General features: G+C 39.9%; 1 protein-coding gene across 1 annotated transcript in view; it reads left to right on the forward strand.

The window, feature by feature from the left end:
- DNAH8 (dynein axonemal heavy chain 8) overlaps positions 1 to 17,329 on the forward strand; it is a 396,454-nt gene that overhangs the window by 235,769 nt on the left and 143,356 nt on the right. The window contains exons 61-63 of the mRNA XM_064597567.1: positions 149 to 271; positions 2,264 to 2,394; positions 6,934 to 7,087. Coding sequence (XP_064453637.1) covers positions 149 to 271; positions 2,264 to 2,394; positions 6,934 to 7,087 — 408 coding nt within the window. The remainder of the gene's footprint in view (positions 1 to 148; positions 272 to 2,263; positions 2,395 to 6,933; positions 7,088 to 17,329) is intronic.

The raw sequence follows: 17,329 nt of genomic DNA on the forward strand, positions 1-17,329 counted from the left end.
CTTAACCGCCTGAGCCACCCAGGTGCCCCTAAATTAGGTGTTTTGTTTTTTTTTTTAAATTAGAATTATTTTTGAGAGCCTTTACAATTGCTGCTTTCATAGATTTTGGCTCTTAAATTATTATTTTTTTCTCTCTCTGCACCCACAGGTCCCATCCTTTGACTTTCTGTCTGAAAAACTCCAGTTCTACCAGAGACAGTTCAATGAAATCATTAGAGGAACATCTCTTGATCTAGTGTTTTTTAAAGATGCAATGACTCATCTTATTAAGGTTCTAACTATTGACTCTTTGCTGACATAAATAGATCATGTAAAAATTGGGTAAATTTCATAGACAGATGTTTTGAGAGAAGAAATCTATAGTTTCAGATAGTGTATAGAAGCATGTCCATAGGGTGGATCAGTTCACGGTCTCAGGAGACAAAGACTTAATCAGAAACCCCTTAGCTAAATCGAAATAAGTTAATCAGTGAAAGACAAGTATTATATGATCTCACTGATATGAGGAATTCTTAATCTCAGGAAACAAACTGAGGGTTGCTGGAGTGGTGGGGGGTGGGAGGGTATTGCATGGAGCACTGGGTGTTATATGCAAACAATGAATCATGGAACATTACATCAAAATCTAATGATATATGGTGACCAACATAACATAATAAAATCAAATTAAAAAAAAAAGAAACTCCTTAGCTGAATCCACATACAGGACAGCAAATGCTTTTCAAGGGCTAATTGATGGGTTTTGTATTCAGAGCTGTTGACACGTCGAATCAGTTTTTCCTTTCTAGAAAGTAAGCTAGAGAACCCTGTGAAGAAATAGTCCCTCTTCAAATTTTATTTTGATATAATGGGAATCCTGTTCCCTTCCCCATGGAGGAAAACTTGATGCTTTTTAAAAATGTCAATTTCATGATTGGCTTACAGATTATGGGCGAACTGATGAGGAAGGAATAAGGTGGATGCACAGGACTGGTTTAAAAACAGAAACCAGTTAGAGACAACACCCAGAGGAGCATGGTTTGATCCAAGTCTGAAAGGCTACAGAAAAGAGCCATTTGTTTGTGTCATGTATAGATTGAAAAGGAGTTTCTACGGGAAGTCTGAACACAGTGTCAGGAGGTTTGATAGAGAGGCAACTTGCTCTGTGTTTTTTTTTTTTTTTTTAAGATTTTATTTATTTATTTGACAGAGAGAGACACAGCGAGAGAGGGAACACAAGCAGGGGGAGGGTCAGAGGGAGAAGCAGGCTCCACGCAGAGCACGGAGCCTGATGTGGGACTTGACCCCAGGACCCTGGGATCATGACCTGAGCCGAAGGCAGCCGCTCAACTGACTGAGCCACCCAGGCACCCCAACTTGCTCTGTGTTTATTATACGTTCGTCTTCCCCAAAGTTGGTGACTTTCCAGATGTCCTAGGGCTGTTTCACATTCATCTACTCAACAAGTAGTTATTGAGTACTCACTGTGGCAAGGTCTTGGGGGCCTAGGACCCAAGTGATTAACATATTAAAAAATATAATGATAGAATTAATGTAAAGTGTTTTTACTATCTGCCACCTGTAAAACTTCCATTTAAAAAAAAAAAACTTTTTCGTGGTGATAATGAATTTAGTGATCCATCTAGACTTTCATCTTAATCAGTGATATTAATGTAAAAGGCAGTTTTTTAGCAATGTCTTCAATTGGCCTGCATATGAGGTGAACCACAATTCCAGCCTTATCCTTATTGAGGAAATCAGCCATAGAAAAGCAACACAAGGCTAAAGTCTAAGTCTTTTTCTACAAATGCCTTCTTGCCTCCCTTTGTAAGTAGACTTTTGGTACTTAAAATTTTTTTTTCATTGGCAGAGATACAATACAGGTAGTATTCATTGTAGAGCTAGGTGTCTATCTAGTTCAGTGTGTTAGACTGAATAATAAGCAGACAATCCTAAACTTTCTGCAGATTGGGAAGAGCAGCTCCATCATGCACTGAGTTCAAAAATAATAAAATTACACACACACACACACACACACAGAATGGCTTTGAAATAGGAGATAGGAAAGCCCATTTGTTCTCTCTTTGATGATGGGCAAGGAAAAGAATTTGAGTTGACTATATCAATAGGAGACATTAACTTAAAAAAACTCTGACATATCCCATTAAAAGAAAAAGTCTAACGTAGTCTACAAGCATATGTTCAAAATTGGACTCATGTGGTGCAAGAAAATGTGAAGAGTTGAATTCTATTTTTAAATACATACCATTTTATTTCCAAACAGATTTCACGAATAATTCGAACATCATGTGGAAATGCACTGCTGGTGGGTGTCGGTGGTTCAGGAAAACAAAGTCTTTCGAGATTGGCCTCTTTTATAGCTGGATATCAAATATTCCAGATTACATTAACCAGGTAAGGTGAAATAAAACACAGCAATATATTTTTCTATTATTAATTTCTCTGAAGTAAAATGTTCACTTAAAAAATACAACAATTTGGTATATTTTTTAAGCTAACTTTTTATTTAAGTGTAAATTATTTAAGGAGATGTACACAAATCATGGGTGTTACAAAGTAAGTATACCTCGGTCATTAGCCTACAGATGAAGAAATAAAATATCAGCACCCCAGAAGCCCCCCTTCAAGTCCTATCCCAGTCATTACCCTCCCAAGGTTCACCATATTCTGACTTCTAAACCCACTTAATTTTACCTATTCTTGAACTTTCTATCCATCAAATGCTATGGGATCTACTCTTTTGTGTCCAGGTTCTGTTGCTTGTATTATGTTCGGGAGTTTCATCCATGATGCTGCATGTACCCATAGTTTGTTCATTCTTATTGCTGTATAGACCTCCACTTTCTCACATATTACCACAATTTGTTACCCGTTGTGCTGTTGATAAATATTTGTGGGGATTTTTTGGCAAGTAGAGCTGTAATGAATATTCTTGCACATGACGGAGTGTACTTCCGGAGATAGAACTGCTGGGTATGGAGTGTACATATATTCAGCTTTAGTCCATCTGGAGAATTGTTTTCCACAGTGGTTCTACTTACACTTCCACCAACGGTTCATGAGGGTCTCAGTTGCTCCTCATCCTGGTGCACCTTTGGCACCGTGAGTCTTTCTCACTTTAGCAATTCTGGTGGATGGGTAGTGGTATGTCTCTGTGGCTTCCGTTTGCATTTTCCATGGCGAATGTTGAGCACATTTTCACCTCTTATTGGCCATTTGGACAGTCTCTTTTGTGAAATATCTGTGTTATTCCTTTGTTGCTTCTTTTTTTTTTCAATTAGGGTGTGATTCTTTCTCTTATCGATTTTTAGGAGTTCTATATATATATGTTTTGGATATAATTTTGTTGTCAGAGTGTGTACTACATATATCTTCTCCAAGTTGTTGGCTTGCCTTTTCACTCCCGGTGGATTTTACTTTTTTTTTTTTTTAAGATTTTATTTATTTATTTGAGAGAGAGAGTGGGGGGGAATGCATGAGCATGCACGCATGAGTAGTGGGGAGGGGCAGAGGGAGAGGGAGAAGCAGACTCTCCACTGAGCAGGGAACCCCCACTCAGAACTTGATCCCAGGACCCTGAGATAATGACCTGAGTCAAAGGCAGATGCTTAACCAACTGAGCCACCCATGTGCCCCTTGGTGGATCTTTTATTTTATTTTATTATTATTTTTATGTCTAGGCTACATTTTTTTATTATGTTCAATTAGCCATCTTAAGTTATCAATTTTTTTTTATTTTAGTGCTCTTTGTATTCTGTTAAAAAATATTTGTTTACCTTTGTTTACCTATGAAGATATTCTCCTGTGATTTCATTTGCATTTGCAAATAAAATGTACTTTTTTTACATATAGAATTATAACCCATCTAGAATTTATTTTCTTCTAAAATCTGAGGTAGGAGTTAAGATTGTATTTTTCAATATAGATATCCAATCACTCCAACTCCATTATTGAAAAGGTCATGTTTTTCCTGACACATTACAGTGTCATTTCTTCCCCATCAATCAACTGATGATGTCTGTGATTATAGTCTGTTCCACTGATTTAATTATCTTTGTACTATTACCAACTGTCTTAATTACTGTAGTTTTTTTAAAATGTTTTATTTATTTATTCATGAAAGTCAGAGAGAGAGAGAGAGAGAGAGGCAGAGGCAGAGGGAGAAGCAGGCTCCCCACCTAGCAGGGAGCCCGATGCAGGACTCGATTCCGGGGCCCTGGGATCACGACCCAAGCCGAAGGCAGACACTTAACCATCTGAGCCACCCAGGTGCCCACTGTAGTTTTAATATATCTTGAACAACTTTGTTGTTCTTCTTCAGGACTGTCTTGAATATTTGGCCTTTTGTAGTTCCTCATAAATTTTAGGTCACTTTTTAAATTAACAATTTATACACAATACATATATAAAAAATATAACAGGGTACAAATTACAAGAGCAGTTAAAAAAATATGAAGCATCAAATATCTAGAGGTTAATTAAATTAATTAGTTGTCAACCTTTAAAAATTGGGAGGTTTCACACACACACACACACACACACACACACAAAGGATTTCTGACTTCTCTTGACACAGTTGGAAGATCTGGCAACACTGTGCCTACGTTCCCAGGTGCCTAGACCTAAGCAACATGCCTCCTTAGATGGGACATACAGTCCTCCAGTTTACCAGAGTGTTAACAGTATTTTCTTGTTTTCTGTATTCTTGATGCTCTGGCACTGGGGTCCTGCTGACTGCCCCTCCCAGGGCAAGCCAGTTCTTAGAGACAGCTAATGGCTTGCTCCAGTAGTGTGCCTTTCATAGGTAAACCAACCACTCCAGAGCTCATATGCTGAACCACCACGTCTATCTGGCTTCCTCCACCAGGAAGCAATATTGCTCTGCTCTAATCACCCAAGAGCCAAGGACCAGTAACTAGGGACAGCATCTATGTCCTGGGGCCCGTTGAAATTATTCAAACAAGCCAATCCTAAATCTGCTTAGCCTGCCTACCTTTGCCTTTCTCATGGAAACCACAGTAAAGGCTATTGCCCTGGGTTGCTGTCCTTCCACATCTTGACTGACTCTGAAGCTTCCCCATGCAGCCCTATGTGGTGTGGCATATCCCCTCCTGTTTCTCGGGATCTGTGAGTATAGGCTTCTTCCTTCATGACAGTCCTTTCCATGTCTGTGTGTCTTACCATACCTGACTAAAAAGCTTCCTGGAAACATTTTAAAACAGCAGGGAAGGTGAAGGGAAGGAGAGAGAAGTCAGAGGGGACAATTTAAAGTAGGACTTTATAGTCCCTAGTATATTGATAGGACTTAGCAACTGATCGGATATCGGGTGAAGAGGAGGAAAGAAGAAAGTCTAGAATGACACACCTAGTTTCTCTAGTGGTATTTATCACACTGCACTGTAAAAATGCTTGTTCACTCCTCTATCTCCTTCACTAGGCTGTAAGCAACCTGAGGATGGACCATCGTAACCTTTGTCCTATCTACCATTACTATCAAGTGGGTTCTTTTAACCAACACATAAAAATACGTGTTGAACAAATAAACAAATGACCAGTTTTAAGAGGGGGGTGGTGGGTAAAATGAGAATTCAGTCCAGTACATGCAGAGAGTGAGATGTTTGCAGAACACACAGTTTCCGTAGTTCATTAGACTCATGGGTGTGGAGTTCAGGAGTGGCTGGCTCCTGGAGATGTCAGCACAGAAGTCTCAGTGGAGAGAACAATTTTAAGGTAACAAGGAGCATGAGTAGGGCACATAGCGAGAAGAAAAGATGGCTAAGGGAAGAATGCTGGGGTCTGCCAACATAGAGGAAGGGGACTTGCTTGCAAGAGAGTGAGAAGTAGAGGCAAGGCAAAGAGGAGGAAATCCAGAGTGGTTTCCAGAAACCAAACTACATCTCAGCAAATCTTACCAGTTTCTCCTTCTAACGAATGACCCCTTTGGCAATTATTTTGAAAGGCATGTATATTTTCCCTTCAATGGAGTTCCTTTTGCCCAAGTCTACAAGACATTTTACGGTAGTGCCACTCAGAAGGGGATAACTGGTCCTCCTAGATTAAAATCAGCTATTTATTCATCTGAGTGCCCTAAACCGAGTCATCTCTAATGCCCACTGCAGCTTTTACAAACAGATATTATCTTCATTTTGCAGAGGAGGAAACAGAAGCTGAGGAATGTAAAGGAACATTTCCAAAGCTGCAGAATGGGGATTTGAACACAGGTCCTTCTGGTTCTAATGCCTGTGGCTTACAGACAACTCCCTATGACTTGCACCATACAGCCTCTTTCAAGTGAGGATGTCTGTGTTGTCAATTTACTCATGAGGATTTATACACAACACTTCAGAAAATGTCTGCTTTATTTCTGCACATCACATCATCTCCAGGAGCATATATATTTAGTAGGAAACACAGTAAACAGAAAAGCAAAGACCACGATCTTCTTGTCATAAGCTGTAACTACATAATTATAACATTTCAATTATTTATATCACATTGCATAATGATGTTCTTCTGTAGGCTGTCTCTGTATTTAGCCACTTAATGAGATACACAAATTACCACTATATATAATTTATTGCTAATTTTATTTATAATTTATCTTGACTTTCTTACCAATCCAAACTCATCCAAGTTTCAGATTAGTTTTAAATATTATACGTATATTCACTTGGGCAAAATCTGTTGTGGAAGACTGTCAGCTTGCTGAGAATAAAAGTTCATTTCTGAATTTCTAATTACAAAACATACTTGCCTTGAACAGTAACATAACTATTTCACTCTAACCTCTGTGTTTTTTAGCAGGCACTCTTACTTAATATCTCTTGGGGCAGGTGCAGAGTATGCTCTAATTACTATGGGTTATATTGTCTTCTGAGACAAATTATGACTACATATATTTATAAATTTTAAATTTCCTACCATCCTTTTTAGGTCTTATAATGTGAATAATCTAACAGATGACTTAAAAGGTCTGTACAAAGTTGCTGGTGCTGATGGAAAAGGTATCACCTTCATCTTTACAGACAATGAAATAAAAGATGAGGCATTTCTAGAATATCTTAACAACCTGTTATCTTCAGGAGAGGTAGGTCTCAAAAGTAGAGAAAAAGCTCATATTTTAAAAATGTAAATTATATTTGGACAGAAAAAGCAGCAATCCTTCACAAGTGAGGCCACTTAACATTCATTTTTCATTTTAGAAATGATTAATATGTAAGACATGGTAGATTTTTGTTTAAAACTACCTGTGAGAAATGAATGCTGTCCACCTCCAGATTTTTTGTATGCTTTGTTCCATTTTAAATATGATTGCTTACTTATTTCATCAGTCTTCAATTTGGTCCTGTAATTTATTTTAGAAGAATCACACTATCTAACAGTCAGGAGTATAAAAGAGAGGAAAGAGTTCTGCCAGCTCTAAGCAGATGTTTGGTCATCACTTTTGACACCACCTCTGTCAGCACTCCCATGATCACTCACATGATTGGTACTTCATTAGAAGGACTCATGGGACTCAACATCCAGTTGTACTCATGTCTAAGATTTATGGCAGCAACACAACAAGGATTCACAGCCAAATCAATATAGAAAAAGACACATCAGGTGGAATCTGGAGAAATCCATGTGCAGGCTTCCTGTGTTCTCACCAAAAGGGTCATACAGAATGTGCATCCCCTCCAGTGGTGAAGTGCAGTCACTCATATGCTGTGTTTCCATTCAGGGAACCCTGTTGGAGATTCCGAGTTCAGCAGTTTTACTGGGGGCTGGTCTGGTTGTCCCTCCCTGCCTAGACACTACTGCCAAAACTCCAGACTCCCAGAAGGAAAGCAGATGTTCACCATATATCACAATGTTTGTGTAAACAGTCCAGGCACAGAACAACCTTTTCAATTAGTAATGGAGGAGACATTCAAAAACCAAGTTCCCAGACGACGGCCAAGTGCTAGCCCTGCAAGCATACTCTTCTCAAAATCGGGCTCACTGTGTTAACTCTTCCCTGCTCAGTGGTGTCTATCAATGCTTGCTGCTGCATGAGCTACTTAACTACCTTGGAAAGAGGACTTCTGCACCATGGTGGCAGAGGAAAATCCTGAATTCACCTCCTCCCATGGCAGCACCAAATCTACATCTATATATGGATTATTTCCCTCTGAAAAAGATCCGAAAACTAGATAAGTTGCTTCTCCACAACAAAGGATAAAAAGGCCACATCAAGATAGGTAGGAGAGACACAGTCTTGCCAAAAACCTCACCCTCAGCACAGTGACATGCAATAGGGAGGGCTCTCACAAATAAGGAGTGAGGGGTTGGTGCCTCACATCAGGCACCCCAGCCCCTGGAATATATACCAGAGAGACAAGCCCCCCAAATCTCTGGCTTAGAATACCAATGGGGCAAAAAAAAAAAAAAAAAAAAACAGAAAAAGAAAAAAGAAAAAACCAATGGGGCTGACATCTAGTGACCCAAAATGCTATAAGAAAGTGAGATTCACTACTAAAGGGCTTCCAATATAGTCTTATCCCAAGACCCAGCCAAGCAAACAAACAAACAAACAAAAAACCCCAGCACTTTGAAAAATGCCTACATTGTATGTGAGGAAGATTCATTTGCTAATCTTAAAGTATCAACTGGAAGGGTCAGGGGACAGTTGAAACTCTCCCCAGAGATGGAGTTGCTGGTGGATGCCAGTTTTGCACTTTCTACCTACCCTGCTTGCACAGGTGAGCAAGCTTGGACAAAGCATCCTCCTGCCACCTTACTAAGACAGGCAGGGGAGAGTGAGTAGTCAGTACTATCCCACTACCTTGTTGAAGTTGGAAAGCATGGGTGGTTGTGGCACTCCCCTGCTCCCTGGCTGGGGCAGGTGAGCATGAATGTGGCATTCACCTGCTCCCTAGGTAAGGTCAGCAAGCATGGGTGGCTGTGACACTCCCTTTCCTTGGCTGGGGCTGGCGAGTGCAAAAGATGGAAACATTCTTCTACTCCAGTCTACAGCTGGTGCATACACTCAAATAAGACACTCACTTGCTGCAGTCCTGAAGCCCATGGGAGCATGCAGTTAAAATATTTTCTGGCTGCTTTTCTGAAGTTGGCAAGTATGCTCCTCTTATACACTCTCCAACTGCCTAGTTAAAGCCAGCAGGCACAGGCAATCTACATGGGGATGCCCCTTGATTGGCTCATGCTGGTGGCCAAGGGGACTGGCATTCCTGAGCTCCACAGGAATGTAACAGTTGGAAAGACATTTCTTGGCAGGCCACCACCCCCAGGACACTGCACAGACAGCAGACTGAAACACAACCCCAGTCTTCCCGTGAAAAAGGCCTATTTACTTAGGTTGGAGCTTCTGCCAGAGGGACAGGCTTTAGGTTTCCCACACATCTAGAGGTTGAGGAGACACTCAAAGGGAATGTAAGCAGGAAGACACCATCCTTCCACAAACCCTTGGCCTTGTTATAGCTCAACAAGACCTCCTGGAAAGGAGTTTATATATTTGTCTGGAGCCCCAACTTTTGTGATCTGGAGAGACTTCCTAGCCTGGAGGACAGCAGGGATTATGACTGGGGCTATACAGGACTGTATGTATTTGCATAAAAACTGTTGCCTGAGGTTCTAGATTCTAATCAACCTAAAACTAGGTACTAAATGAGATTCCTCCCCCTTGGAACACTGACTGGTCTTGGTGCACCCTCAGCAACAGGGGCATATCAATAATAAATCAGGTGGTTTGGATGATCAAAAAGCTATGTGACACAACCAAGAGCTAGGGCAAAGTTGAATAAGGTCCATCACCTACATAAGACCACTTCTTCAAGACTAGGAGAGGTAGCTGTTTGCCTCATAGAAACAAACAGAGAGAGTCAAGCAAAATGAAGAAACAGAGAAATATGTTCCAAATGAAAGACAAAAACCTCAGAAAAGACCTTGATGATATGGAGATAAGTGATCTACCTGATAAGGGATTCAAAGTAATGGTCCTAAAGATGCTTACTGAACTCATGAGGGGAATGGATGAACAGACTGAAAACTTTAATAAAGATACTGACAACATAAGAAAGTACCAAATAGAGGTCACAGAGCTGAAGAATTACAACAACTGAACTGAAAAAATACACAGGAAGAGTTCAACAGCAGACTGGAAGAAGTGAAACAGATCAGCAAGCTGGAAGACAAAGTAATGAAAATCAGACAGAGCAGCAAAAAGAAAAAAAAATTTAATGAAGATAACTTAAGGGATATATGGGACAACCTCAAGTGGAATAAAATTTGCATTGTGGGGGCCCCAAAGGAGAAGAGAGAGAAAAAGGGAGACAAAACTTATTTGAAGAAATAATGGCTGAAAATTTGCCTAATCTGGGGAAGGAAACAGACATCCAGGGCCAGGAAGCCCTGAGTTCCAAATAAAATGAACCCAAGATATTCACGTCAGGACACATTATAATTAAAATGTCAAAGGTTAAAGATAAAGAGAGAATCTTAAGAGCAACAAGAGAAAAAAATTGTTACAGATAAGGGAAAATTCCATAAAGTTATCAGCTGATTTTCCAGCAGAAATCTTGCAGGCCAGAAGTGAGTGGCACAATATATTCAAAGTGCTAAAAGGAAAAAATACTTCCAACCAAGAATACTCTATCCAGCAAAGTTACTATTCAGAACTGAAAGAGAGATAAATAGTTTTTCAGGTTAGTAAAAGCTAAAGGAGTTCATCTCTACTAAACCAGCTTTACAAGAAATGTTAAAAGAACTTCTTTATGCTGAAAAGAAATGGCACTAATTAATAGCAAGAAAGCACAGAAAAATAAAAATATATAGTAAAGGGAATGGATTAATCACTTATCAAACTACTAAAACTACTATGAAGGTAGTAAAGGTAAAGGTGATAAAATTAACTAAAATGATAATAATCAGTTAAGGGATATAAAAAGATGTAAAATGTGACATCAAAAACATAAAATGTGGGGGAAAGTAATAAAACTGTAGAATTTTGGAGTGTATTGAAATTTAAGTTTCTATCAAATTAAAATAGTTAAATATATAAAATGATAAAGTGAAGCTGCAGTAACAACAAAGCAAAAACTTATAGTAAACACTCAAAAGAAAATGAGCAAGGAATCAAAACATAACACTGAAGAAAGTAATCAAACCAGAAGGGATGAGAGAAAGAGAAGAAGAAAGGAACAGAAGGGAACTATGAAAGCAGCCAAAAAACAATTAACAAAATGGCACTGAGTACATACCCATCAAAAAACTACTTTAAATTTAAGTGGACTAAATTATCTAATCAAAGATAAAGGTGGCTGAATGGATTTAAAAAAAAAAAAAAAGATCTATCTATGTGCTGCCTACAGAGACCCACTTCAGAAGTAAGGACACAGACTGACAGTGAAGGGACGGAAAAAGAGATCCCATGCAAATAGAAATGAAAAGAAAGCTGGTATAGCTGTATTCAGATCAGACAGAATACACTTTAAAACAAAGACAGTAACAAAAGACAAAGAAGGCACTATATAATGATAAAGAGTCAATCCAGAAAGGAGATATAACATCTACAAATGTATACGAACCAAACATAGGAGCACCAAAATATATAAAACAAATATTAACAGATCTAGAAGAAGAAATTAACGGCAATGAAATAATAGTAGGGGACTTTAACTAAACCCCACTTACATCAATGGATAGATCATCAAGATAGAAAATCATTAAGGAAATATCAGCCTTAAACAATATGCTAGACTATGTGGATTTATTAGATATACATATAGGACATTCCATCCCAAAACAGCAGAACACACACTCTTCTCAAGTACACATGGAACATTCTCAAGGGTAGATCATATGTTAGGCCACAAAACAAGTCTTTTTTTTTTTTTTTTTTGACAGAGAGAGACACAGCAAGAGAGGGAACACAAGCAGGGGGAGTGGGAGAGGGAGAAGCAGGCTTCCCGCGGAGCAGGGAGCCCGATGTGGGCCTCAATCCCAGGACCCTGGGATCATGACCTGAGCCGAAGGCAGATGCTTAACGACTGAGCCACCTAGGCGCCCTGACCACAAAACAAGTCTTAATGAATTCCAGAAGATTGAAGTCATATTAAGCATCTTTTTAGACCACAATTGTATGACACGAAGAATCAATTATAAGAAGAAAACTGCAAAGACTACAAATAAGTGGAGATTAAACAACATGTTACTGAATAATTACTGGATCATAGAAGAAATCAAAGGAGAAATAAAAAAATACCTAGAATAAATGAAAACATATATGACATACCAAAACATGCAGTACAGCAAAAGTGGTTTTTAGAAGGAAGTTCATAGCAATATCGGCCTACCTCAAGAAACAAGAGAGGCAAGATGGCGGAGGAGTAGGAGACCTGGATTTCGTCTTCTCTCAGGAATTCAGCTGGATAGGGATCAAACCGTTCTGAACACCTACAAACCCAACAGGAGATCAAAGAAAGGAATAGCAACAACTCTCTGAACAGAAAAGCGACCACTTTCTGGAAGGTAGGACGTGCAGAGAAGTGAATCCGAGGCGATATTCGGGAGGATAGACGGCGGGGGAGGGGGCCTCTTTCAGCCGCTTCTGGCAAGTGATAGAGCCGCGGAGCACAAAATCGGAACTTTTAAAAGTCGGCTCCGCTGAGGGACGTCACTCTGGTGGCTAAGCGGGGGGTGGAACCCTCCGGGACAGTGTGGTCTCAGGACCCTCGGGGTCACAGAAAGACCGGGGGTGCCTGAGTGCGGCAGAGCTCCCAGGTGGTGGAGCAGGGAAGCCGGCTGCAGAGGCGGAGCCCAGGCGCGGGCTCTCAGCTCGGGGTGGCCATGAACCGTGATCCGCGGCACAGTCGGGCCCCTGCTCCTCCAGCGGGGACCCAACAAGCGGCAGATCCGGGGAGACTCCCCTTCCTCCCCCGGGAGGAGCCGCGCGGGAGTGCACCGCAGGGATCTGCTGGGTTTGGAGACTCCACCCGGGGTCGGGTGCCAGAGATAGAGGCACGCGGTCACGGGCCGGGCGAGCACGGAGTGCGGCCGGAGACCGGGGAGACGGGAGTGACTGACGGCTTTTCTCTAGGGGGCTCACTGAGGAGCGGGGCCCCGAGTTCTCGGCTCCTCCGGGGCAGAGATTGGGAGGCCGCCATTTTCACTCTCCGCCTCCAAAGCTGTACGGAAAGCTCGCAGGGAACAAAAGCCCCGGAGAGCAAACCCGAGCAGATGACTTAGCCGGGAGGGGGCAAGGGCGGGGCACTTCCGCCTCCGGCAGAGACATTTGGAAACCACGGCAACAGGCCCCTCCCCAGAAGATCAGCGAGAACAGCCAGCCAAGACCAAGTTTACCGATCAATGAGAACGGCAGAACTCCAGCGCTAGGGGAATACTGCACATAGAATTCTTGGCTTTTTTATCATGATTCTTTAGTCTTTCAAAGTTAATTTTTTTTAACTGTCTTTTCTTTTTTTTTCTTTTTGAATTTTTCTTTCTCCCTTTTTCAACCAACATCTTATCAATCCCTTTTTTTAAAAAAAACATTTTTATTTTTCATTTTTAGAGTCATATTCTATCCCTTCATAGTAGTTACCCGTATTTTTGGCTTATATATATAAGTTGTTCTCTCTTTAAAATTTTGAGTAGTTTCTTCTAACAGATCAAAATATACCCTAAATCTCTAGTATATGGTGTTTTCTATTCCCCTGCCTGATCACATCCTCTCCCTTTTTTTTCTTTTTTCTTTTTTTAAATCCTCTTCTTTCTTTTTTCAAACAACTTCTTATCAATTCCTTTTATAAAATTTTTTATAATTTCCATCTTTACAGTCATATTCCATCCCTTCATCATATCAACCCTTATTTTTGTACATATGTAAGTTTTTCTTTCTTTAAAATTCTGGGAGGCACTTTCTTCTAAAAGACCAAAATACACCCCAAATCTAGTGTGTGGCACTGATCTATATACCAGCCTGATCATATTTGATCACATTCTGGTTTTGTTGTTGTTGTTGTTGTTTTGTTTTGTTTGTTTTTGTTTTTATCTTTATCTTTTTCTTTTTCTTTTTTTTCTTTCTCTTTTTTCTCTCTTTCCCTTTCTTTTCCCACTGCTTCAGGTCTTTTCTGATTTGTTTAGAGTATATTTTCTGGGGACGTTGTTACTCTGCTAGCATTTTGTTCTCTCATTAATCTATTTTCCTCTGCACAAAATGACAAGACAGAAAAAATCACCTCAACAAAAAGAACAAGAGGTAGTACCAACTGCCAGGGACCTACTCAATACGGACATTAGTACGATGTCAGATCTAGAGTTCAGAATCATCACTTTAAAGATACTAGCTGGGCTTGAAAAAAATATGGAAGTTATTAGAGAAACCCTTTCTGGAGAAATAAAAGAACTAAAATCCAACCAAGTAGAAATCAAAAAGGCTATTAATGAGGTGCGATCAAAAATGGGGGCACTAACTGCTAGAAGAAATGCGGCAGAAGAGAGAATCAGTAATATAGAAGATGAAATGATGGAAAATAAAGAAGCTGAGAAAAAGAGAGATAAACAACTACTGGATCACGAGGGCAGAATTCGAGAGATAAGCGATACCATAAGACGAAACAACATTAGAATAATTGGGATTCCAGAAGAAGAAGAAAAAGAGAGAGGGGCAGAAGGTATAATGGAGCAAATTATAGCAGAGAACTTCCCTAATTTGGGGAAGGAAACAGGCATGAAAATCCAGGAAGCACAGAGAACTCCCCCTCAAAATCAATAAAAATAGGTCAACACCCCGACATCTAATAGTAAAACTTAGGAGTCTCATAGACAAAGAGAAAATCCTGAAAGCAGCTCGGGAGAAGAGATATGTAAGCTACAATGGTAGAAACATTAGATTGGCAACAGACCTATCCACAGAGACCTGGCAGGCCAGAAAGGACTGGCAGGATATATTCAGAGCACTAAATGAGAAAAATATGCAGCCAAGAATACTCTATCCAGCTAGGCTGTCATTGAAAATAGAAGGAGAGATAAAAAGCTTCCAGGACAAACAAAAACTAAAGGAATTTGCAAACACAAAACCAGCCCTACAGGAAATCTTGAAAGGGGTCCTCTAAGCAAAGAGAGAGCCTAAAAGCAACATAGACCAGAAAGGAACACAGACAATATACAGTAACAGTCACCTTACAGGCAATACAATGGCACTAAATTCTTATCTTTCAATAGTTACCCTGAATGTGAATGGGCTAAATACCCCAATCAAAAGACACAGGCTATCAGACTGGATTAAAAAACAAGACCCATCGATATGCTGTCTGCAAGAGACTCATTTTAGAACCAAAGACACCCCCAGATTGAAAGTGAGGGGGTGGAAAACAATTTACCATGCTAATGGACACCAAAAGAAAGCTGGGGTGGCAATCCTTATATCAGACAAATTAGATTTTAAACCAAAGACTGTAATAAGAGATGAGGAAGGACACTATATCCTACTGAAAGGATCTATCCAACAAGAAGATCTAACAATTGTAAATATCAATGCCCCTAACATGAGAGCAGCCAAGTATATAAGGCAATTAATAACAAAAGCAAAGAAACACATCGACAACAATACAATAATAGTGGGGGACTTTAACAACCCCCTCACTGAAATGGACAGATCGTCTAAGCAAAAGATCAACAAGGAAATAAAGACTTTAAATGACACACTGGACCAAATGGACTTCACAGACCTATTCAGAACATTCCACCCCAAAGCAACGGAATACACATTCTTCTCTAGTGCCCATGGAACATTCTCCAGAATAGATCACATCCTAGGTCATAAATCAGGTCTCAACCAGTACCAAAAGATTGGGATCATTCCCTGCCTATTTTCAGACCACAATGCTTTGAAACTAGAACTCAATCACAAGAGGAATGTCGGAAAGAACTCAAATACATGAAAAGGCTAAAGAGCATCCTACTGAAGAATGAATGGGTCAATCAGGAAATTAAAGAAGAATTAAAAAAAATACATGGAAACCAATGAAAATGAAAACACAACTGTTCAAAATCTTTGGGATGCAGCAAAGGCAGTCCTAAGAGAAAAGTATATAGCAATACAAGCCTTCCTCAAGAAACAAGAAAGGTCTCAAGTACACAACCTAACCCCACACCTAAAGGAGCTGGAGACAGAACAGCAAATAAAGCCTAAACCCAAAGGAGAAGAGAAATAATAAAGATCAGCGTAGAAATCAATGAAATAGAAACTAAAAGAACAGTAGAACAGATCAACGAAACTAGGAGCTAGTTCTTTGAAAGAATTAACAAGATTGATAAACCCCTGGCCAGACTTATCCAAAAGAAAAGAGAAATGACCCAAATCAACAAAATCATGAATGAAAGAGGAGAGATCACAACCAACACCAAAGAAATACAAACAATTATAAGAACATATTATGAGCAACTCTATACCAGCAAATTAGATAACCTGGAAGAAATGGAGGCATTCCTAGAGATGTATCAACTACCAAAACCGAACCAGGATGAAATAGAAAACCTGAACAGACCTATAACCACTAAGGAAATTGAAGCAGTCATCAAAAATCTCCCAAAAAACAAAAACCCAGGGCCAGATGGCTTCCCAGGGGAATTCTACCAAACATTTCAAGAAGAATTAATACCTATTCTTCTGAAACTGTTCCAAGAAATAGAAATGGAAGGAAAACTTCCAAACTCATTTTATGAGGCCAGCATTATCTTGATCCCAAAACCAGACAAAGACCCCATCAAAAAGGAGAATTACAGACCAATATCCCTGATGAACATGGATGCAAAAATTCTCACCAAAATACTAGCCAATAGGATCCAACAGTACATTAAAAGGATTATTCACCATGGCCAAGTGGGATTTATCCCTGGGCTGCAAGGTTGGTTCAACATCCGCAAATCAATCAACGTGATACAATACATTAACAAAAGAAAGAACAAGAATCATATGATCCTCTCAATAGATGCAGAAAAAGCTTTTGACAAATTACAGCATCCTTTCTTGATCAAAACTCTTCAGAGTATAGGGATCGAGGGTACATACCTCAATATCATAAAGCCATCTATGAAAAACCTACAGCAAATATCATTCTCAATGGGGAAAAACTGAGAGCTTTCCCCCTAAGGTCAGGAACGCGGCAGGGATGTCCACTATCACCACTGCTATTCAACATAGTATTGGAAGTCCTAGCCACAGCAATCAGACAACAAAAAGAAATAAAAGGCATCCAAATCAGCAAAGAAGAAGTCAAACTCTCACTCTTTGCAGATGATATGATACTTTATGTGGAAAACCCCAAAGACTCCACCCCAAAACTGC

This window comes from Mirounga angustirostris, unplaced genomic scaffold (genome assembly GCF_029215605.1).
Source record: "Mirounga angustirostris isolate CCGP_5_RB_7025 unplaced genomic scaffold, mMirAng1.0.hap1 SCAF_8, whole genome shotgun sequence".
Classification (NCBI taxonomy): domain Eukaryota; kingdom Metazoa; phylum Chordata; class Mammalia; order Carnivora; family Phocidae; genus Mirounga; species Mirounga angustirostris.